The sequence below is a fragment of the Thermomyces lanuginosus genome, assembly GCF_041956635.1.
Source record: "Thermomyces lanuginosus strain ATCC 200065 unplaced genomic scaffold VTN49scaffold_41, whole genome shotgun sequence".
NCBI classification, from domain to species: domain Eukaryota; kingdom Fungi; phylum Ascomycota; class Eurotiomycetes; order Eurotiales; family Trichocomaceae; genus Thermomyces; species Thermomyces lanuginosus.
Genome location: NW_027192375.1, coordinates 1 through 22,382, shown reverse-complemented (window position 1 = coordinate 22,382; position 22,382 = coordinate 1). Strand labels below are relative to the sequence as shown.

The 22,382-nt window shown below is 53.8% G+C and overlaps 8 protein-coding genes across 8 annotated transcripts; 2 read left to right on the top strand and 6 right to left on the bottom strand.

The window, feature by feature from the left end:
- Positions 1-105: 105 nt before the first annotated feature.
- Positions 106-1,698, bottom strand: VTN49DRAFT_6632 (uncharacterized protein; the record flags this gene model as incomplete). Its single annotated transcript, XM_069414812.1, has 3 exons — positions 106-1,112; positions 1,163-1,221; positions 1,277-1,698. 3 exons carry the CDS (start codon positions 1,696-1,698, stop codon positions 106-108), a joined length of 1,488 nt encoding a protein of 495 aa, XP_069265288.1.
- A 1,064-nt stretch (positions 1,699-2,762) lies between these two features.
- Positions 2,763-4,777, bottom strand: VTN49DRAFT_6631 (uncharacterized protein; the record flags this gene model as incomplete). The annotated part of the gene is made up of 5 exons (XM_069414811.1): positions 2,763-3,581; positions 3,633-4,061; positions 4,111-4,429; positions 4,504-4,647; positions 4,713-4,777. The coding sequence occupies 5 exons, from the start codon at positions 4,775-4,777 to the stop codon at positions 2,763-2,765; spliced, it is 1,776 nt and encodes a 591-aa protein (XP_069265287.1).
- A 1,783-nt stretch (positions 4,778-6,560) lies between these two features.
- VTN49DRAFT_6630 (uncharacterized protein) lies at positions 6,561-7,012 on the bottom strand (the record flags this gene model as incomplete). Its single annotated transcript, XM_069414810.1, has 3 exons — positions 6,561-6,719; positions 6,777-6,885; positions 6,987-7,012. 3 exons carry the CDS (start codon positions 7,010-7,012, stop codon positions 6,561-6,563), a joined length of 294 nt encoding a protein of 97 aa, XP_069265286.1.
- A 478-nt stretch (positions 7,013-7,490) lies between these two features.
- On the bottom strand, positions 7,491-10,477 carry VTN49DRAFT_6629 (uncharacterized protein; the record flags this gene model as incomplete). Its single annotated transcript, XM_069414808.1, has 3 exons — positions 7,491-7,904; positions 7,959-10,355; positions 10,472-10,477. 3 exons carry the CDS (start codon positions 10,475-10,477, stop codon positions 7,491-7,493), a joined length of 2,817 nt encoding a protein of 938 aa, XP_069265285.1.
- Positions 10,478-11,286: 809 nt separating this feature from the next.
- Positions 11,287-12,712, bottom strand: VTN49DRAFT_6628 (uncharacterized protein; the record flags this gene model as incomplete). The annotated part of the gene is made up of 4 exons (XM_069414807.1): positions 11,287-11,314; positions 11,368-12,419; positions 12,495-12,598; positions 12,670-12,712. 4 exons carry the CDS (start codon positions 12,710-12,712, stop codon positions 11,287-11,289), a joined length of 1,227 nt encoding a protein of 408 aa, XP_069265284.1.
- Positions 12,713-13,551: 839 nt separating this feature from the next.
- VTN49DRAFT_6627 (uncharacterized protein) lies at positions 13,552-15,514 on the top strand (the record flags this gene model as incomplete). The annotated part of the gene is made up of 2 exons (XM_069414806.1): positions 13,552-13,561; positions 13,626-15,514. 2 exons carry the CDS (start codon positions 13,552-13,554, stop codon positions 15,512-15,514), a joined length of 1,899 nt encoding a protein of 632 aa, XP_069265283.1.
- An 830-nt stretch (positions 15,515-16,344) lies between these two features.
- VTN49DRAFT_6626 (uncharacterized protein) lies at positions 16,345-18,629 on the top strand (the record flags this gene model as incomplete). Its single annotated transcript, XM_069414805.1, has 7 exons — positions 16,345-16,349; positions 16,431-16,573; positions 16,629-17,604; positions 17,658-17,943; positions 17,994-18,221; positions 18,274-18,349; positions 18,406-18,629. The coding sequence occupies 7 exons, from the start codon at positions 16,345-16,347 to the stop codon at positions 18,627-18,629; spliced, it is 1,938 nt and encodes a 645-aa protein (XP_069265282.1).
- A 352-nt stretch (positions 18,630-18,981) lies between these two features.
- On the bottom strand, positions 18,982-20,093 carry VTN49DRAFT_6625 (uncharacterized protein; the record flags this gene model as incomplete). Its single annotated transcript, XM_069414804.1, has 2 exons — positions 18,982-19,921; positions 19,996-20,093. The coding sequence occupies 2 exons, from the start codon at positions 20,091-20,093 to the stop codon at positions 18,982-18,984; spliced, it is 1,038 nt and encodes a 345-aa protein (XP_069265281.1).
- Between the last annotated feature and the right edge of the window lie 2,289 nt (positions 20,094-22,382).

Here is a 22,382-nt window from a genome sequence, read left to right as displayed (position 1 = left end):
AGATTCTTCACACAATATCAGATCAAGAACATGCTGAATTGCTCACGTAGACTACATGTACAGGAGTTGTCATCAATTCAATAATCGTGCCAGGGAATAGATTGTTTAATATTCCATGCTCGCCTCAAACAACCCTCGCAACTCCTCCCGCTCGCGCTCTACCTCGGCACTAAGGTTCGGCGACAGCGACAGCACGCGACGCTGCGGGAGTGTTCCCTCGACAAGGGCATCGATATCCGCCGAAGTGAATCCGAGAGCCTTGAGACCGCGAGGCTGGTCGCCGAGCTTAACAAGGAACTCGGCAATGGCCTCGCTCAGAACCTCGCCCGCAGATTCGCGCTTGACATTGGACACGTCCACGCCAAATGCCTCGGCGGCCTGCAGGTGGCGGTCAGGGTTCGACGGCGCGGTGAAGCGGAAGACAGCGGGAGCGGTGACGGCGACGGAGACGCCGTGTGGGATGATAGGATGATCCACAACGTAACCAGCGTGCTTGTAGCCCGGGTTCTGGCTGGAGATGGGGTAGCTCATGCCGTGGCAGAGATGAACACCGGCGTTGCCAAAGCCCACGCCAGCGAGCGTAGCCGCCAGCAGCATCTGCTCCTGCGCCTCATGGTCCTCTGGGTCACGCACTGCGCGCGGCAGGTACTTGACCGTGCTGCGCAGCGCGTTGAGCGAGAAGATGTCCGAGATGGGGTTGGCGCCTTGGTACGCCGGCCGGTTGATCGGGTTGGTCGGACGAGGAGTGCGCTCATGGTACGGGATCGCAGTCCACGACTCGAGACTGTGGCACAGCACATCCAAACCCGACGAGGCATGCACCGCCGCCGGCATCGTCCGCGTGTTCAGCGGGTCGCAAATGCCGAGCGTCGGCTTGAGCGCGCGGTGCGCCACGCCCGTTTTGGCCTTCTTGCTCACTAGATCGAAGATGGCGGTGCCGGTGGTTTCGGAGCCCGTGCCGGCGGTTGTTGGCACGGCGATGAGCGGCTTCAGTGGCTTGGTGATGGGAAGGCCTTTGCCGAGCGGTGCGTTGACAAAGTCGAGGAAGTCGGCATCGTGGAATACAGTGTAGAGGTTCATCAACTTAGCGGTGTCGATGACAGACCCACCACCTGTAGCATTGTCAGCATCAGTTCACCCCAGACTTGGACGTTAAACTCACCAACCGCAAGAAACGCGTCTGGTTGGTACGGTTTCGCAAAATCAATAGCCTCCTTGACCCTGCGAAACTCAGCGCCCCATTTCAAATAACCCGAACGAAAGAGAGAGAACATACGAGCTATCTTTCGGCTCCGTCCGAACCTTATCCCACACCGTAAACTGAATGCCCTCCCGTGTCAGGCCATCAATGGCCTGCTTCATTGCATCCAACTTGGACACATTCTTATCCGTCACCACGCACACTTTCTTCGCCCCCAGATTCTTCAAATCCATTCCCACCTCCTTAGTCGCTCCCGGTCCGAACCGGATACTCGACGCGGCCATTTCAAATGCATATTCTTTCTCCCGCGTTGGATCCGGTGTCGGCGTTGCTAGATGCCGCCGAACGTGCGCAATCTGCTCCCTCTGCGCATGATGGTGATGGTTGGGGTTATTGTGGCAGGGGCAGTTGGGCGGATGTGTGAACTGGATTGTGCGGAGAAGGGAGATGGCCCGCCTCGATGCCGAGGGGACGACTCGAATTGCTGGTGCTGGCATTTTCCTTCCTTTCTTTCTTTTTTTCTTCAAATTTAACAGTGGAAAAGTATTGAGTTTCACTCCCAGGCAGAAGAGCTGTTTGCTTTTAAAGCGGTCTAACGCGGAGGTGACATGCTAGGGGGAAAGCCGAAATGTGGAGAAATCGCAGAGAAGTCCGAATTGGTGGGGAAAAGAAACCCCGACCCCACGAGCTTCCCCAGCTTTTTTACACCTCCACGGGCGGCCTTGATCAGTTGGAGAAGTCGTTTACATTCTTTTTTCGGGGCTTTTCTTGCAATCACCGCTGCTTCGGAACCGAGTCAGACCTAATGGCCGAGAGCTTATCGGCTTGAACAGCCAATAACCTAGCAGTCATCAGGCCCTGGTGCGGATCGTCCTAGTGAAACCTGACAATTGGAAGCGGTTCGCCAGTCGCATACCATGGCGGGAGTTTCCTAGAGCTTTCTTTGCCCTATCGACCGCATGTTGTGGATCGGAGAGTTTATTTAAGCTGCCAGGGTCCAGGAGGCTGCGGATCAAAGGTGACGTCGGCGAGATGCCCGAACTGGCGGAAACACACGTCAGTGATGCTGCTCGGCCGAGAGACGTAGCAGGGTGCCTAGGGCTAGGGACAGTGTGCGCTACTACAAAGCGATGCCCTGATAACCAAAAAGAGTCATTCCATTCCATTCCATAGACGATTAGACGGGATTAGATACAGAGACGAGAGCTACAGTCGAAAGAGATCTAGGATTATTCCAGGAGATATAGCTCTACAATCAAAGCCGAGGCAGAGGAAAGAATGTTATGAACAGAGAAGGGACATATTCACAAATCCACCTCATCAATGCAATCATGTCATCTCAAACTGTATCTCGGGAACAGTCATGAAAATCGTATCAGAAACCCAGCCGATATCATCATATCCCATCCATCCGTCTATGTAAACAAATTCCCCGTACAAACGCCGACATCATGCCAAGCTGTCGTTATCCTCACAAAGGAGATTCCATGACATGAACAACGAGAAAGGAGTGTTGGCCTCATAATAGTACAAAAGGATTCACTCCGCCCACGGATATATACTAGCGCTCACGAGCCTGCAAAAGCCGCCGCTCAACATCATCATGGTTGGTGAATGGTCGGTATGGCTCGGAAAGCGACGACGGCACCTGCGGCCGGTGACCGGTCCGCAGATGCGCCTGCTGCGGCGACCGCGGCGGCGTCATTGCGGGCGGAGTGTTGCCGACCGCGGAGTCGTAGTCGGGCAGGTCGTCGCAGTATTGTGGGGGAACGCCCGTACGTACCGCTGTGCTGTAGCTCGGCACGCGGCTCAGGGTCTCGACTTCAAACGCCTGCGGGTAGTACGGCGTCGCCGTGCCGGACAGTTGGCGGTCGTGCTCTTCCGAGTTGCGCTGGGATCCAGACGGGCTTCGGCCGTCCGGACTCTGCGAGTGGGATCGACTGTACTGTGAAAAATAGTCGGCGCTCGAGTGTCCCTGTGGGGGTGCGGTTCCGTCGGAGCTATGGCTATCCGGGACATCCGGCGATGTGGAGTGGCCAGTAGCGTGTAGTCGCGACAGGCGGCTGTGCAGGGCCGACGCCGAAATGTCACCATTTGTCACCGCGGCCATCGACGGCAAATCCTCGGCGGAGAGGTTCCGGCTCAACGAACCGAACGGAGTAGCCGCGCCGCTCATGGGGTTCGGTGTTAGGTACCCGCTCATGTCGACCTCGCTGTACAGCTGGTCGAACTGGTGCTCTCCGTACAACGGGGGAGCTTGCTGGGTCAGGTCGTCCAAGGCCTGCTGCGCTGCCTGGGGGGTCTGGTCCACCAGGTTGTGGTTGTCATCGATCGCCAGGTGGGGGGAGATGAAGATGGACACCGGCAACGTAGCTCGGAGCTGCTCTTGTTAGCGACTGGAATGGGCAACATTGAGAATCCAATTACGAACCTCACTCGTGTGTCCGTCCGGATTGTGTAGCTGAACCCGGAACTTGAGCTTGTGCCGAATCTTGATACCTCTGGTCTCGGTATCCTGAAGGCACCGGGTGAGGGTCTTTGGGAGATTGAGATAACGCGAGAACTGGTACCCTTCTGCCATTTCATCGATGATTTCCAATTGATGGTCCGGGTCGAGCTCGTAGTCGTCCGTCAGAACCACGCGAGTTGACTTGTGGGTGTTGGACACCGATTCCGGCTCGTCCGGGTTCAGCGTCAGCTCGTGGTTCTCAATCAGTTGACTCGAAATGAGCCCAATCTTCAAGCCTTTCAGCAACGGAATCAAGCGGAAGTCGACCCGCACGAAGGTGCCAAAAATAACCGCCTTGCTGGGCGTGCTGATGGAGTATTCGATCTTATTGGGCCAAATGTTTTCGACCGACTGCAGTGGTCAGGCAAAATGGACCTTGACGAAAATCCAGTCGACGTACCATTGCATGAGAGAGTTCCAAGGTACTCGGATCCAGCGTACGAATGATCCGAAGCGGCTTTCGAACGGTGATGTCGCGCGCATACTTGCGGCCAATCTCTGCCTTGAAGCGATACGTCACCCATGTGTCGTGCATTCCCTCTACGCTTTCGGGCAGGGACCCGTCCAGGACGACGTCGAAGGGGAACTCGTAGTTGTCCGCGGGGAGTGTCTCGGTCTTGCCCTTGCCCGCCTCCCGGAAGCTCCACGTCTTCTCGAAGAAGACCCGTTCCTTGCAAGGCTTTCTCGCGGTGCCCGCGGCGGCAGCTGGAAGATGCCAACTGGTATAGTGGATTGGAAGAGTCAGCATCTTACAGCGAATCGACAACGGGCGAGTCCTTCCGAGGGGACCTACCAAATCCGCGACATGCCGGTCAGACGCAGCCGGATGTGTTTGATGGTCAGCGGCTCGACGAGGCAGAGGACGACAGTGCCGCGCAGGAGGGCACTTGCCGCCTCGTGCTCGTTGCCACGGAAGACGACATAGCGGTCATCGAGTCTGGCAACAGTCAGGAATCAGCCCCGACGCCCTCTTCTACCGTCCATAACCCCGATCCGGCATACCGAATGTCGAAATACTTGCAACTGCTGGCAATGCCTCCCCCGCTGAGGAAGCTGAGGGCCTCCATTTGATGCGTCGATTCCAGGCAGAGCGCCCGGCAGACAGAAAGGTTTAATCACGCACCCGAGCGAGGTGTCGGTAGTAAGTAGAGGTTTCAGATCAGATAGTAGAAGTAGTAGTAGTAGTAGTAGTAGTACTCGTATATCTACCTGGAGTAACTCGTACACCGAGAAAGCGATAAATCGTCAGCTCGAAAACAATTTTTAATTTGCCAGCACAACGATAACCCAGCGACGACGCAACACACCAATAATCAGCCTCTCACCAAGCAAGCCCCCACGTCGGGAACGGGCAAAGCCGACGTGAGGATGGCGTATCGGCACTTTCGGCAGCGCGTGATAAGCGGCAGAAAAAAAAAAGGACAGAATTTGCGGTGGAGCGCCAAGTCCGCCTCTAGTCAGGATCTTGGCATGAACCTTTGCCGGATTGGCTCAAGCGTAGATAGCCTAAATTGTGTCGTTTGGATGTGCCGGAGCGGAAGCCGAGCCGATTATCATAGGTAATATTCCGCACGACTCTGAGAGGTTCCGTGGAAGAGAACGACAAGGATACGAAGCGAATGCTCAACGGAGAGGGAGAACAAGCCGGCATATGAAGGCTGGACAGTCTCACCGCCGCACTGGGCAACCCAGTCGGCAGGGCTCGGGATGGACCGTCCTACGTCACCCGATTGACGCAAGAGCACCAAAGCCTCACCCACGGCTTTCAACCCTGGTGTTTGAGGCGACTCCCTGTCCAAGCTAGCTTCGGCCAGAAGAGGGTCTGATCCAGGGCTGCGGGTCCAGCGGTGAATCCATGCATGATTGCATCAGTGCCCTCTGCTACAGAACGTGTATCTCCAATGCCGAACGGAACAGTCCCTTTGTCACCACGGGATCAATCTTTGATTCTCTGCGCCAGGCATGCCTCCGACGTGTTTTCCAAAAATACTGCATGATGCAGAATGACTCCATCATCATTCAGACGCTGGCGAAGCCAGACATCCTCGCACATGATCCTATCGTCTGGATTGCCTAATCCCATGATTGATTGATAGATTGAGAGCCAGAGCAAGGGACCAGGAGCGGACACCGGGTCCTGGACAGCGACAAAATTGCGTGCTCCGGGCTCTGACCGCTAGTAAAATAGTCTAGAACCAACGGATGTGGCGGAACTGCCCAGAACTTCCCCTGGAGCACGGGATGCAATCAACGTCAAGCCCGCCCGGAGGAGGAAATTCGCCGAATGCGAATACGAAATTCCGTTCGGGATGCCGATCTGGATCAGAGGGCCACCCAGTCCGTGGGCTGCTTCGTCCCACGTTGCCGATGAGGGATAAAACGAGAGAAAAAAAAAAAAAAAAGCGCTTTCCGTGGCTGCGGACAATCTTAGCTTTTCTTCTTTCAGATCCACCCGACGGAGTGCATACACCTGGCTCCTCTTCAGGGTCCTCATCAATCTTTTTTCTTGAACTAACCGAAGAGCTAGAACTGAGCTGTGAGGTTCTTTAGCCTAGATCCACTCCCTCTTATCTTCTCACCGGGACCCCATTCGTCGTTATTTGCTCCAATCCATCCATGCAACCTCAGAAAGAAAAAGAAAAAATTCGATATCAAGCCGCCGTCGTTAAAGATAACGTGAATTACTCCAATCCTTACTATACACAGTCGCTTCGTCTTTCCCTCTTAGTGACCGATAAAAGTACTAGCACAGACCAGCCAGCTGTTCAGTGCTCGCAAACGTCATGATCTCCTGAAAGGAATAAAAGAAAAAAAAAAAAAAAATAAAAATGCAAGAGGACTTGTATCAGGTCAGAAAATCCACCCCAAAACTACCCAAACACCAATCCCCGCTCCCACACAGATCCCAGCGACCTTGAGGACCGCCACCGTATCACCCTGTCGCGCCGCACGTGTCAACCGTCCGGCGCTCCCTCGGAGACTCGTCGAGAGATTGGAGAACACTTCGCTCTATCCATTCCAGACCATCAGCGAGCTCTTCCTATCAGGGAGAGGATCTCAACGAACCGTCTGATCAATCGTCTCCTGATTCCGAGCATTATCGTAGATATCGATCGTGACGGATTTCAGCGCCGAGGTCTTTTGCGCGAGGGAGTTGAGGAGGGCGTTGTTTTGCCTGAGAATTTCCAACAGGACTGGTTAGACTTCTTCTTCTCTTCATTTCATGTCTCAACATATGAAGCGACACCAGGAGTAGGAAATCAGGGATGAACGTACGATTCTCGCTCGTAGGCTTCACTCATGATGGCTCGCTACTATCGAAACTTCATCCGCCCAGAAGAAAAAAAAAAAAAGAGAAAGAGATGTAAATCTTGTCCCAAAGGCCCCTCTCACGAACCCCGGCCGTCCCTTTGAATTGTTTTGTTCCGAATGACCTGTGATTCGATTCAAACGGGCTTTCCACGGAGGTGGCTGAGGGACATTCAGTCATGTGATTTTCTGACAGTTCGAATTACTTAGAAGAAACCAAGGCTAATCTTTATCGCGTTAGATTACTTTCCGAATGCGGTTAGGTGGTCATGTCACGGGAGGAGCTGAATTGCCTCTTTGTCACATGCGCCTCGCCCCGAAGGCTACAAGGAGATACACCACAACGGAGAGGACCAGGTCACATTCAATGTATCATCAATTCATATACCGTACGGAGCATGCATACAATGACCTGTGCCAGTGGAGGATTTCTAAAAAGGCCGCTGACCGAGAACTGAAGACGGAAGCATGCTAGCTATGCCAGAAGAACAAGGTGGACGGTGTAGAGTAATCAACGCCTCGTTCAAATCGATCAAAACGCCACGCCCAATCGAGAGATAAGAGATAAAAGCAGAAACAACATGAATCATTGGAGCAATGAGACAAATCACACGGCTGTACGGAGTAACGGGGATATGTGCGATGATCAACGCCAGGGAATCGAAGCACCAGAAAACAGCACTTCCCGAAAACAAGCAACGCGGAATGCTCCATCTCAAAGGAAAAAAAAAAAAAGTTACACCACATGTCATCATCACTATCCATTTGCGCCGCCTCGCCAAATGACGAGTATCCTCCGTCGTAGGGCCGCTGGCCACCGTTCTCGTAGCCGTGCGATGTGCCGTCACTGTATGCATATCCATCGTATCCGTGATTCCCGTATTCCTGCGTCTGGTCAGCATTGATTCCATTCTCTGATAAGAGCGAGCATAAGCATACCTCGTGATACTGTTGATACTGCGTGTACTCGGCCGGTCCATCCTTTTGCGCCTGCTGCTGCTGTACTCTCTGCGCCGGCGACGTCGGAATCGCCAGCTGCGGATGCATCTGTTGAACCTTGGCCAGGTACGAGTACATGAAGTTGCTGAGTAGCACCTGCGAGTATAGCGGGCGTCGCGGATTCGCCAGCTTGATGTGGGCCATCCGATAGATGGCGCGCTCTTCCAGGATGCTGAAGCGAGTCCATGGGTAGTCCTTGTCGGGGATTAATGGCCGTGACGGCCGCTCCGGAGACAGTGTGCGTGACGATTGCTTCTTGTGATCCCCGCCGCTCTTCTTCTTGCCGCCACCAAAAATCGACGACAGCAGGCCCGACTCCTTCTCTTTCTTGGACTCGCCAGATGCCTTGCGCGCGCTCTCCTTCCGACGCTCTTCTTCCAATCTCGGATCGAGTGGTCGCTCCAGAATCAAACTCTCCCGGCGGGACGACCCTCCATCGGCCGAGTTCGCAAGCGAGCTGTCCTGTTTGTCCGATGGGATTCGAGACTTGCTCTTCTTTCCCTCGCTGTCCCGGTCCTTGTCCTTCTTCTTCTCCTTGTCTTCCGATCCGCGCAACCAGTGCCAGCTGGATTTGCGGCCGCCCTCGCTATCTTTCTTGTCCTTGGATTTCTTGCTTTCGGTCCGCTTATCCTTATCTTCTGTCAGCGTCGGGATCAACGACAGACTATCAGTACGCGTGCTGTTCCCCGGGATTGCAGACGGCCGCGAGGCAATATCCCCCAGAGTTTGTACTGGATTAGAGAACGTTCGCGTGCGCTTCTGCTTCGAGGCGTTATTCGAGACAGGAGTCGGGAGCGATGACACCGATGAAGACGCGGAATGGGACACGGTTCGTTGCGGAAATGTCTGCTGATGACCGGCTGGTTGGCTGGTCGATTCTGCGGGAGGAGTCTCCACAGCGTGTGGAACATTTCGGGATGAAGGAGTCGTTGGTAGCGAGCCGCGAGAACTCAGATGGTTATCTTGATGGGGCTGTGGCACTTGTTGCGAAGTTTTATCGAGCATCGACTCAAATGTCGACTGAGGAGTGCTACCCGGGGGCAACGCAGTGCTCTTCGAGGGCGGAGAGGCTGCTGTTGAATCATCCGACGCCACGGTCCTGCCCGACGTCGTGGCTCGATCCGTTGTTCGATCTGTGGCTCGCTCTGTGGCTCGCTCCGCGGCCCGCTCCGAGAAAGTGCCCCGCCCCGGGTCTGTCGACGATCGAGTTAACGGTTTGATCGGCGGCTGCTCCTCAAACATCGACGCTGACGGCGGTTGGCCGCCTAATGTCTCCGGGGTCCTCCCGATGCGTTTGGAATACGGTAATCGCTCGCCTTTCTTCATGCTACCCTTCCGGTACTGTGTCCGCGTGGATCGTTTGAGGGAATGGCCCGGGGGTGCCGGGGGCAGAATTGGCTTATCTTCACTGTCGTTTATGTCTACCCTCTCCAGTCCTCCCAGCAATGCCAATGCCTCCTTGTTATATTGCCTCGTAGTGTCCACGAGTTTCTCCAGCTGCTGTAGATTGGGCCCAGAAGACTCCTGCCCCTGACGGGATTGCGACCGTTTTCGTTCCAGGCGCTCCGCGCCATCCGTGTAGTCGCTCGAATCATTGATCTGTTTAGAGAGCATGGACGGCTTGCGCCGCAAGCCTCCAGAGCCCTGAGATTCCAAGCTCTTGCCCAGGGCCGAAAATTCGCCCGATTTCCGCCTGATCAACTCCGCTTTGCTTTCAAGGAACGACTTGAACTCCTTGGGCGCCAGCTCGGGATGCAACCGGGCAGGGACCCAGAACAGCCGCGACGTATCATTCTCATCCGCTGACGACGACGGCGCGATCGAAGGGACTTGGAAATCAGGACCAAATGAGGGCAGATCCGGGTCGTTGGTGACATCCATGGACATGCGTCGGATTGCGGCCAGGTTACTAAGCTCCTGGGCAACAGCCGCGGGGTTTGACTCATAATCGATGTCGTTCAGGGGAAACGACGACGTCGCGGTATCGGAGGGAGACTGATGTCTGGAAGGTGACGAGCTCTGGTCCCGCTCGGAAGAGGGAGACTTCGCTGATGATGGCCGCGACGGGCCGTCTGAGGACTGCTCGTGGGAGTCATTGCCTGAATGGTCCTGGAACTTATCATCCGAAGTGTTGGACCGGGACCGCGGGACGGTTGAGATGGATTCGCCCTGCGGAGAGGGCGCATAACTCAACCGCCGGGAGTCCCGCGGATCATATTCATCCTCGTACATATACCCGATCGCCTCGGTCACATGGTGATTCTCGTCGCTGATCGATAGATGGGTGTTGTGACCTCGTTTTGCGGCATGGGCCTGGTTTTCATTGGACGCCGTGGTCTAAACCGCCCGTCAGCGGCCACGTTCGAGCACACACAATTGCCCCAACGCAAACAAGCTAAGTGATCCAACTCGGCCCACTCCGGGCCGAAGGAAATCCAGAGATGTCTACATACCTGCATGGGAAGTACGCTGGTAACGCGACTCGGGAGCGCGCGCAGTCACCGGCCTTGTGATCCTGATTGCAGCGAGGTCAGGGCAAACAGGCGGAAATGGGGCTGCAGCTGCACCACCTGGGCCGGAGAGACGGTGTAAGGGCCACCAGTTTCATCGAAACGAGGGACAGACAGACTGAGCTATGCACATTCGCGGAGGTCGATCACCGCTGATCAGCCGCAGAGTCGACGGAGGGGTGTAAATATGGCGTTCGTTATTCAAACACGAACAGGATCGGGCATTTGCAGGTCGCGATGGGGCGAGAGGTATTTGTTTGGAGGGGAAAAGAGGCGGAGTTGGAATTGGCCGGCTGGAGTCGATTCCACTGAGAGTCTTGGAGTCTTCGGTGCTCTTCTCAGGGATCAGGATTCATCCAGGGTCCTGTGATCTGGGGTCAACTGGACTAGCGGGGGTTACGGATATCTGGAAACTAAATCCGAATAACTGAATAATATATCCGAAAATGGAGTTATACTGAGGCCAAGGGTTACGTGTTATAAACCCCTGTGTCATGTCTCAGGAATCTCCTGCCGATTCTTCGAAAACGCACTCCTCCAACGAGCACGTGACTGCCATTTTACCCAGGCACGGCCATAGCCCTTGAGCTCAGCACACCCAAGATGGTATATTGAAAAAGAATACACTAGACACCGACAATACAGAAAACAGGCGCAAAGAACCGGGATGCTTCCTGAAACCAATATGTCCGCAACCAAACCGGAGTGTATCAAAAACAACAAAGACACAACAATGCACGATCCAAGGAAATGCTGCATCACTTCTTCGCAACCTCCACATAGTTGCTTGGGATGGTCAGCCGGATTACATCTAAAATGAGAGAAAGTGAGAAACGTACCTTGGGAAGATTCCAACGCGATCCCCAATCTGCCCTGTCCACCAATCCTCATCCTTGTCGGTTCGCTTTAGAATGGTGATGATCTCGCCCTTCTTGAAGCTCAGATCTCCCTCTTGATCACCATCGAACGTGTACAGCGCAATCGCCTGATTCTCCCGTAGCTCGGCAGCAGCGCCCGTTCGTTGACCGAAAACGGGCTTGGGAGCCGTCGGGCGACCCGGACGGTTGCGGTTGTTGAAGAAGTCTTCGTCATCGTAGCCGGATCGTCGTTGATCAGACACACTCGAACGCATAGTGTTGGATCGGCCGAGATACCCGCCGCTGGGACGGTCGTAGTAATCATCGGCCCAGGACGGTGATCGCCGGGGACGGTCATGATATTCGTAATCACGATAAGGTTCCATCGTTGACGCACGCTCCCTTCGCTGTCCTTCTCCATATGCCGGGCCTCTGCGGCCTTCCCAAACCAGGTCGTCATGCTGGTCATCATATACGGGAATGTCATTGTACATCGAATCAGTTCTCGAGAAATGAAACCCGCCCTGGAAGGCGCGGGAGTTGAGCACCCGCATCAGCGGTTCCGCCGCCGGCGGCGGTGGAATCTGTCCGCTCAGCAGCTGTCGTGCTGTGACGCCAGGATGGTAGAGTTTAGCATTGGCATCTCTTCTCTCTACAAGCACGCTACCCTCCAGACTGACACCCGCAAACAGGCCCTTCGTCTTGGAGTATGAGAACACCGCGGCCACTCCGCGTGCGCTAGCGGCGCCCGCCGCCTCCGCATTTCGTCCGACCGGACCAGCCGCGATCGAGACGTTTCCACCTAGAGTGATGCTTCCCGCCTGGGAGAATGTACGAACCGCCGCTGCGTCATTGAGAATGAACACGAAATCAGTCAGCTCGAATCCGATCTGGCCACCAAACCCTGCGCCTGCTGTTGCAATCGCGGACGGAGCTGACCACGAGCCGTCCGGCAGTCGAGCGACCACGACACCGGAGCCAAAGCGACCCGAGCCCAGAAACCCAGCTTTTAAAACGGAGAGAATCGCGAGACCCTACCCACCCAATCACGTTAGCAACCGTCCGCCCGTGTCCACGGAAGCTTGTTCCGCGATGCAGGAGCGTCTCACCTTTGCCCCGGCGAGGATCTCAGGAGGGATAATCTTATCCGGGCCGAACGCCTGTCGCGGATCGACAAACGACGCGAGGATCTTGCCAGCCTTTCTACACTCGCCTGTTCACATACAGAGCAGTCAGTTGCGGAACCATTTAACCACCTGGAGAAGAGGGGCGGGCAATACTCACTCCTCATAGAGGAGGGCAGAGGATTATGGATACCGAGCGGCATCTTTGCGGCGGAGGAGGGAACTGGGGCAAAAGGGCCAAAGGGTGAGGAGGGGAAAAGTGTCCGGAAACAAAATGTACGTGTATTTCAGGCGTTGATGGAGGGCTTGGACGATGACGAGTAGTGCCGACCAGTCCGCAGTGGGTCAACGGGCGGAGAATGACTGGCTCCGGGAAGCTGATTCAGCCGGGTTCTCGGCGTATTACTCGAACACTAAGACTCCCAAGAGAAACAAGAACTGAATGCCTGGGGCTGTGCAGGAAGCAGAGTTCATCGAGGGTGGGAGGGCGTGAAATAATAAAGACCCCAGGTTAAAAAGGCCTCAGTTCGAGCACGGAGGCAATGTCCCATCAATCCGAATATTTCCGCGGGCTTCGATGGCAGATCGTTGACTGAGTGACGGAGTGCGTGCCGCGTGTTAGGGCTAGCGTAAGATCGAAGGAGTGGCAGATCGCCACATGTGTGACGGATAATTGACCGGGACTTCGGCAGGAAGCGCAATACTATGAATGTACAGAGTACGGAGTATGCGGCTGATCCATTGCTTGGTTTACAGCTCTGGCCTTCCCCAGTAGTTGGGAAAGTTCAGTGTTGGCTGGCATTCAGATCGACCGCTGGAACTTTTCTGGAAGCCGCCAATTCCTCCGCTTCGGCGGTGGCTTTATCCGGATTCCGGTCATACCGAAAACGGCATGTATCTAAGCGTCACGTAGCTTGCGATACCTTGAAATTCAGGAATCAATTTGTTGGAGCCACCCCAAGTCCAACCGCAAGTACCATAGTCAACTGAACTCGACGCGCAGACAACGATGCGCGGGACAAGCTGAAACTGTTCTCGGACCATGGCGACGGGTAGGTCTCTTGCAGAACGCGACGGCGGTGTGGGATGCTGATTGGCAGCGGCGGCGCGTATCAGTACGGATCTGCGTTTGTGGTGACGAGGGCACCGGCAAGTCAAGCTTGATTACATCGCTGGTAAAGGGGGTCTTCGTGACGAACAAGATCCAGCCGGTGCTGCCTCAAATCACGATTCCTCCTACCATCGGGACACCGGAGAATGTCACGACCACGACCGTGGTGGACACGTCCGCCTTGCCACAAGAACGGGCGAATCTGGCCCGAGAGATCCGCAAGTCCAACGTGATCCTGCTGGTGTATTCCGACCACTACAGCTACGAGCGCGTCGCTCTGTTCTGGCTGCCATACTTTCGCTCGCTTGGCGTCAACGTTCCCGTCGTGCTATGTGCCAACAAATCGGATCTCGCGCCCGAGGGCAGCGATGCCCAGGTCATTGAGGAGGAGATGCTGCCGCTGATGGCCGAGTTCAAGGAGATTGACTCCTGCATCCGCTCCAGCGCTCGGGAACACCGTAATGTTAATGAAGCTTTTTTCCTCTGTCAAAAAGCCGTCACCCACCCTATTGCCCCGTTGTTTGACTCCAAGGAGGGCGTTCTGAAGCCTGCGGCCGTTGCCGCCCTTCAGCGGATATTTTATCTCTGCGACAAGGACCGTGATGGGTATCTCTCGGACCGGGAGATAGAGAACTTCCAGATGAAATGCTTCGGCAAGCCATTGAGTCAGGAGGATCTAGTCCATATCAAGGAAACTATTCGGAAAGCCCATCCAGATGCGGTCACCCCAGCTGGCATCACGTCGCAGGGCTTCCTTCATTTGAACAAACTCTATGCCGAAAAAGGCCGCCATGAGACGGTGTGGATCATTTTGCGTGCATTCCAATACACGGACAACTTGTCGTTGCAAGAGTCCTATCTTCATCCTAAATTCGAGGTTCCGCCGTATTCGTCTGCCGAGCTTTCCCCTGAGGGCTACCGGTTCTTTGTAGACCTGTTTCTCTTGTCGGACAAGGACAACGATGGGGGCCTGAACGATGCCGAGTTAGCCTCACTCTTTGCACCTACCCCGGGTCTACCCAGCTCGTGGACCGATGGATCGTTCCCGTCGTCCACAGTACGCAACGAAGCCGGCCATGTGACACTCCAGGGCTGGTTGGCTCAATGGAGCATGACCACTTTCACATCACCCAAGACGACCCTGGAATACCTTGCATATTTAGGGTTTGAATCATCAGATCGCAGCAACCCGTCGACGACGGCCGCCTTGAAAGTCACGCGGCCGCGCAAGCGGCGACGGCGGCCGGGTCGAGTTGAACGCAACGTGGTTCTGTGCCACGTTGTCGGAGCACCTGGGTCTGGCAAATCATCCTTGCTCGATGCATTCCTGTCGCGTGGGTTCAGCGGGACCTACCACCCGACGATCCAACCTCGCACAGCAGTGAACACGGTTGAGCTGCCTGGAGGCAAGCAGTGTTATCTAATCCTGGATGAGCTCGGTGAACTCGAGCCAGCCATCCTCGAGAACCAGACCAAGCTGCTCGACCAGTGCGACGTCATCGCATATACCTACGACTCATCTGATCCCGACTCATTCGCCTACATTATCAACCTCCGGGCCAAGTATCCGCACCTGGAAGAGCTACCCAGCGTGTTCCTCGCCCTCAAGGCGGACCTGGACCGGACGACCCAGCGCGCCGAATGTCAGCCGCACGAGTACACGGCCCGGTTGGGGCTTCCGGGCCCGCCGCTGCATGTCAGCGTCACGTGGAGCTCGATCCAGGAGGTATTTGTCCACATCGCGGAGGCGGCGATGGAGCCCAGCAGCACGTTTCCGCGCACAGAGGAGGACCAGGATGGAAAATGGATGTCATGGGGGATTGCCCTGGGAGCTGTCGTGTGCGCTGGGGCCGCTGCAATCGCTATTTGGCGGCGGGTTCACGGCGGCGCATAACTTGAACAGTGTAATCCATCAGCGATGCGTTTTACGATGATTCGTTCGGATACCCTATAAAAAAGCATGCATTCTAATACATACGTTACGTGAGTCGGCGGCTGGTTTTATGTAAATATGTCCGAACCATACTTCTTCGAAGTCACATAGATTGACTATTTTACATATGCTTTGAATTTCAGCAAACAAAACATCTTATGCCCAACATGACCCTCGTTAAGTTGTTGGCTCAGGACACCTTGTTTCCAACGTCATCCCGTCAACTGGCATCGAGCCAAGGTCAGCCACGGCACAGCCACCGACAAGCCACGTGGTCAGGAACCATTCAGGAGCTTAGGAAACACCCCCCGGACGGGGTCCCCATCTGTCCTTGCTAAACTCCGTAGAATTTCCCCATAGAGTAAAGATGGCTCTAGGCTAAATTAGCTGGAGAGATCGAGCTATCGGCTTCCCCTCACTCGAATCGCATCGCCCAGCCAGTCTCGCGATTAAATTGCAACGTCTATTCGCAACCGTCCAGCGTCTTTCCCGCTCAGCCGATTTTGACTGCGCATCGCATGCTCAGTTGGAATTCAACTTGGATCTCCCGCCGTGACGACAAACGTACCCGTCCATGAAACCGTGATCGATCGCGTGCTTCAGACAAGCAAGGGACCCTTGTGCTTTTTCTGTTTTTTTTTTCTCCCGGCAGTGAGAGCGCGTATTTCCTGTGCATGCCGTGACGATTGGATGGCATCGTCCGGGACTCCGCTAGGACCGGAATCGGGATCGTCTTTTGTCGCTAATTCCAATATCCCGCTAGTATCCTTTGGATAGTCTCTTGATTCATCATGTTGTAAGTACTACTAGCTAGCGGTGACTCCCGCAGCGATCGCTGTGCTTCCCAGGTCAACCTGGCGGAAGCTGACTGCCCCAGCGTGCTACCACCACCGCCCCCGCGCTACCAAAGCCCCGTCGCGTACGCGGCGGGAGCGGCAAATGGCATGGCCGTGCCGATCATCGAGACCAACAATATCGTCTCCCATCCCGAAGAAGGATGCCCGCTGCAGGTCGGCGAAGGTACCTTCCCACTTGTTATTGTCAAATTCCGGAGCTCCGACTAACGCATGTGCAGGAACGTACGAGCTGGTCGACGATCTACATCTTGCGACGCCGCCGCCCCATCCGTCGGAAGCACCGGTAACGAATCCTAATCCGCTTGCGACGGTGCCGACTCCGCCGACGGCCGGAGTGAAGATCTCGCTTGTGTCCACAGGAACCCGCCGATCTCCATGCAGAGCCTCGTCGGATAACGACGGAACATCTGAGAATGGAAGCGAACGACGGAACCCCCAGTCGACGCCGTTGTTTGGCGAGAGCAACCCGGCTCTGATGGTGGGGACGGTCCGGGATGGGCTGAAGCGACGGAAACCAAAGAACAATATCATCAAGAGCAGCTCGTCGTTTGTGTCGCGGGTGATCACGCACGACTCGACGACCAAGCGGCTGGCCGACCGCAACCCGGATGGGCTGTTTGCGTTCGCCAACATCAACCGCGCCTTCCAATGGCTTGATCTGAGCTCGAAGAATAAAGCTGAGCCGCTAACCAAGATCCTGTTCACGAAGGCACATATGCTCTGTCACGACGTCAACGAGCTGACCAAGTCGCCATCCCATATCGACGTAATCATGGGGTCGTCGCTGGGGGACATCTTGTGGTATGAACCTATATCGCAAAAGTACGCGCGAATCAACAAGAATGGGGTTGTCAACAACAGTCCTGTGACGCACATTAAGTGGATGCCCGGCTCGGAGAATTTCTTCCTGGCGGCACACGCGAACGGACAGCTGGTTGTGTACGATAAGGAGAAAGAAGATGCGCTGTTCACGCCGGAGCCGGACGGTGACGTGCCGATGAAGGGAACGCCAGCTAAAAAGCCCATGCAGATCCTCAAATCGGTCAACTCCCGGAATCAGCGGACGAACCCAGTTGCGGTGTGGAAGCTGTCAAACCAACGAATTAATCAGTTTGCGTTTTCGCCAGACCGTCGACATCTGGCAGTGGTGTTGGAGGACGGAACACTCCGGGTTTTAGATTACATCAAGGAGGAGTACGTGGAGTCGCAGCCCTTCTTCTATGGTCAACTAACATACTTTTGCATAGAATCACGGACATCTTTCCGAGCTACTACGGCGGAATGATCTGCGTGTGCTGGTCTCCCGACGGAAAGTACATCGTAACTGGCGGCCAGGACGACCTGGTTTCCATCTGGTCCCTTGCCGAACGCAAGATTATCGCACGATGCCAAGGACACCACTCGTGGGTGTCAGCCGTGGCATTCGACCCGTGGCGCTGCGACGAACGGACCTACCGTTTCGGCAGTGTCGGGGACGACTGTCGGCTGCTCCTGTGGGATTTTAACGTAGGCATGCTACATCGGCCAAAAACGGTATGTGAATTCCCTCCAAAAATTCGGATACAGGGTTGACATCACTTCAGACCCAGGGTCCATCACGACAGCAACGCAATAGCGTTGTCACTACCCACACGTACCGTCTCAACCGGCATCGCACAGACAGCACGAGCAACCGGCCGCGCGCGGACTCGGACGGGACGGAGAAGCCCGACCTAGGCGATGACATTGAGAAGGAGAAGGGCCGCTCTGAAGAATTCATCCGTCATCCAGTCGAGCCGCGCAAAATGACTGCCTTATTGCCTCCTATCATGGTGCGCCTAGTCTTCCTTACACAACACGGCAGAAAGCTAACAACGTCAACAGAGCAAAGTCGTTGGCTCTGACCCGATCACCTGGCTCGGTTTCGAGGAGGAATACATTTTCACGTCCTCGCTAGAAGGTACAGGATCCTCCCAGCGAGCGATGCTCACTTGAATTAACGACAACGATCAACAGGACACATCCGGACCTGGACCCGTCCCAAGGAGAACGTCACGAATACTGCTACCGCCACTACAACTACCACAACTGCTGTTCAAATCAACAGCAGCACTAACAACGACTCTAAAGCGAACCTCTCGACCACAGGCTCGGCGCCGTCGTCCGTCAGCGGCCCGTCATTCTCGATGTCGATGTCGATGTCAGGGCAATCCCACTCGGGAGGCTCCGGCTTTTCATAGTCCATCACGCACCTTTGATCTTTCACGGTCTTGTCTTTGATTGGGTCTCGACTGCTCCCTTTGTAACTAATTAGTCGATGACTTGGCATGGCTCTTTTAATCAGCATTTCTTCGAGTATGTACTTTGACAGCTACTTCGCCGGCCGGCTTCCTCCAATGTACTCTGCCGAAAGCCGGGAAACGACGGAATTTGATGTATCATTCTGGGGTTGTTTGGATTTTGTTTTCTTAACGTTCTTGGTGAACTCGTGAGGCATCATCATCAACATCGAAATGTAACATATTGAACCTCGCATCAGAAACAGAATTCGAACGGGGCTATTAATACGACAGATATACCTTATTATGATTTTCATGACCATTCTTCACTCCAATCTTTTCGCGGATTCGGTGCAAACTTTGGATTGAAGAACCAGAGCTGAACGCCGGAGGTGTTGGCCCAGCCAAAGACTTTACGATCCCCAAAGACATGTAAATATGTTAAATAATGGCTGGAATATGCATGTCCAGCCATCGTCTGTTGAAGTGTCGCTTTCGATGAGGTCTTACGAGCCCGGATCAGACGGTTTCCTCGGGCCCGGACGGGATGTCCAGTCACTGCGCTGGTGGTCGTGGCGGCGTTGGCGTTGTAAACAACAAGCTGAGGGGTCTCTGAGTCGAAGAGGTAGAGCAGGTTTTGGGTTAGATGGGCAAAGTTGTGAGACAGAGTCTCCTTGGAGACGGATTGGGAGGTAATCCACCGCCGGACAGTGAGCTGATCGACAATGTAATCATACTCAAGGTGCAACAGAACTGGACTGACAGGATTGGATTTGTCAAAAAAGAGATAGGCCACGGTCTTGTGGCCAACGGTGCGGCAGGGATCGCAACCACTGATATGGCTCGGTCTCACGGGAGGATGACAACCAACCGGCAGTGGCAGCGACAGGTGAAAGACTCGGTTCTCAATCACCTCCCCAGTGGCCGTCGCCCACTTCGTCTGAAGCACCTCTGGTGGATATTTGTGCCAACTGATTTCGAACGTTACGAGGACGTTTTCAGCCGCGGCCAAATGGAACAGCCACAGACGCCACGGACCCTGCCGGAAAATGCTTTGGACACGGTTGGAGCTTAGATCCCAAACGTAGAATGTGGCCGAGTAAGGATATTCCCAATAATCGGGGGGCTCAGGAGCGATAACCGCTTTGTCCTCGACAATCTTAACAGCGATCAAGGGTATTCGTTCGAGTCGCTGACTGATTTTCTGCTTTGTATGTAGATTCCACGCCGTCAAAAGGTAATTGTCAGAATGCCTATTGATCATCGAATGTGAGACATAGGAGACAGCCGAGAAGATAGAATAAAATCTTTGCGCTTCCGTACTTACCAATCGACTACAATAAGATAGCGATCGGACAGGACGAGATGATCGTACGCACCCATGTGGCCGGCAAAGGTCGTCGTCTCACCAGTCCCCAGATCCATTATCTCGACTGCCTCTTCGTTTCCCCGAAGCGTGTAACATAGCCTGCGGGAATGGCATTGGATTGGACGCTTAGGCAACGAGGACATATCTGCTGACCAGGGGAGAGAAATCTTCCTAACGGGTTGGGCATGCTGCAAGCCATGGTGCCAACGAAAGTAGCTGATCGCGTCAGCAATTGCGGCATCGACACTGACGCCCTCCTCATCCAGACCAAGGAACGCAAGAGTATTGCGCAAAGCGACCCTGACGATTGTTTCTGACGAGAAAATATTATGTCATCGCTTGCAGACCTAGGCATGCAAGCATCCTCATAGTAATAGTAACTTGAACAAAGACCACTGTATACATACCATCTGGTTCCGGACAATGTCTTCCCACCTCTAGATACTCCACGATATTGACCAGGAGCTCGAGAGGTAGAAAGCCGACAATATCATATGCCATGCCGTCCGGTTGAATAGTCAAACGTGAGATGCCGCTTTGGAGGGGTCGACTACTGAATCGAATATGAATTGGAATCGAAAGGGAATTCAATATGCTCAGTCTCGGGCTCGCAACCGAATTTGGTGATGAGGCTCAAAGCGCTGCGACCTATTACATGCTAACCCTAGCGGCCATCAGGGAAGCGGCATCCGCATCACTCCCTCGCAATTGAGTGGCCGGATAGAGCTATGTAGCAACTTTGTACCTTGTCAATGAAATCAAGATCTCAAAGATATTTTACCAACGTTACTGATACTACCGAATGCAGTTTGGTAGAGAAATGGCGATATGAATATGATCGATACAGGCTGGTGCCCATGTACACGGTTTGCAGCGGGAGGTCTACCCAGCCTTCTGTGAAACTTCACAGCGCGTAGCCTTTGCGATTTTCATCAAAAAGGCTCTCATTTCGTAGGAGAACTCCTTCTTACGCTGAGATTTTAAGCTATTTGGCCTCACAAGAGTTATCCATGGTGTTGTTTGTTCTCTACAATGGATGAATGGTTCTGGCGCTTTCCGAGAAAAACCAAGACTCCAACGCTGGTGGGTAGCCCTAATAGGCTAGTACGGCAAGCCATAGTGGCCAAGCCGTCAAAATTGTTTTTGTGGTAAGGGAGTTTGTAATTTTACGGATCGAAACGGTGGATGCTTTATGTACACGAACCAATCATTTGTCGCTATGCGGAGGCGAGCTGGTCCCCAGACTTCGAGTCCTCGTACCAGGTACCTAGATAACTGATCTATCAGCCATACTCGGGAGAAGGAGCATAATGGAAGCAATATTACGAGTAATTCTAAGTACGTTCATTATCCAACGCCATTTATCCATCATACATTTGCTGGAATTACGCCTCTTGGATCGGCGTATGGCTCAAGGCGAGGGCATATTCCTGAACAGGATCCAGTTTCCCCTTTCTTTCGAAAGCCGAGTCTTCTTTTTTTTTGGCAATCACCTTATGTATAAATTGAGGATGTCTCAAAGTCTTTGCGAAGTTGGATATCAGCTACGGAGACGCTCAGAGATGATTGACGGTTGTCGAATCATCCTTACTGGGCCGAATAGAATGCGCTGGCTTCGCCAGCGGGGACGGGATTTGCACATTTTCGGATGACACATGTCAAATTCGATTCTGTGTTGAGTTAGAGCCGAGTAAGATGACCGGCTCATATCGAGACGCAGGCAAAAGGAATTCTTCTCATTCACAGCTCCCCAGATGATCAAGTTGCTTAAACAACACATAGATTTTCACGCCACACCATGATTAAGTGTTAAAGTGACAGAAATGCTTGACATCCGCAATCCGGAACGTCCCTGAAAGGCTCAGAGAAGACTGTAGGATCAATCAGTTAGTGCTTTTATAGGAGTAAATATCCAATGCGGAAGAGTTCTCATGTGCTCTCCTCTGGGCCGGTCGTCTAAATCTCCGCTCCAAGGAGAATTAATTTGGCTTTGTACCACCGTCAGCATCATCCGTTTGACATTGGTAGCGCTATTCAGATAGCATGCCATCCAAGAGAGCCTTAACCTGTGTGATTGCAACACTTCGGAGCCTTATACTTGACTACGTCAAGCATCCGAAATGCTGGTAATCATTCTATGGTTGCCACCGAAACACCAAAAGAGCGTGATGGCAGGCAAAAAGATATGAAAATTAATGAAGAGACAATTAGCCCTAGGTACATAGGTGCCTTTCAAGATATCAAAAAATGGTAAAAGAATGGTAATGTTACCGAATTATCCTAGGAAAATACTAGTCATTAATCGGTGATGTATTAGTAATCAAATGTGATATTTACCGTCGAAT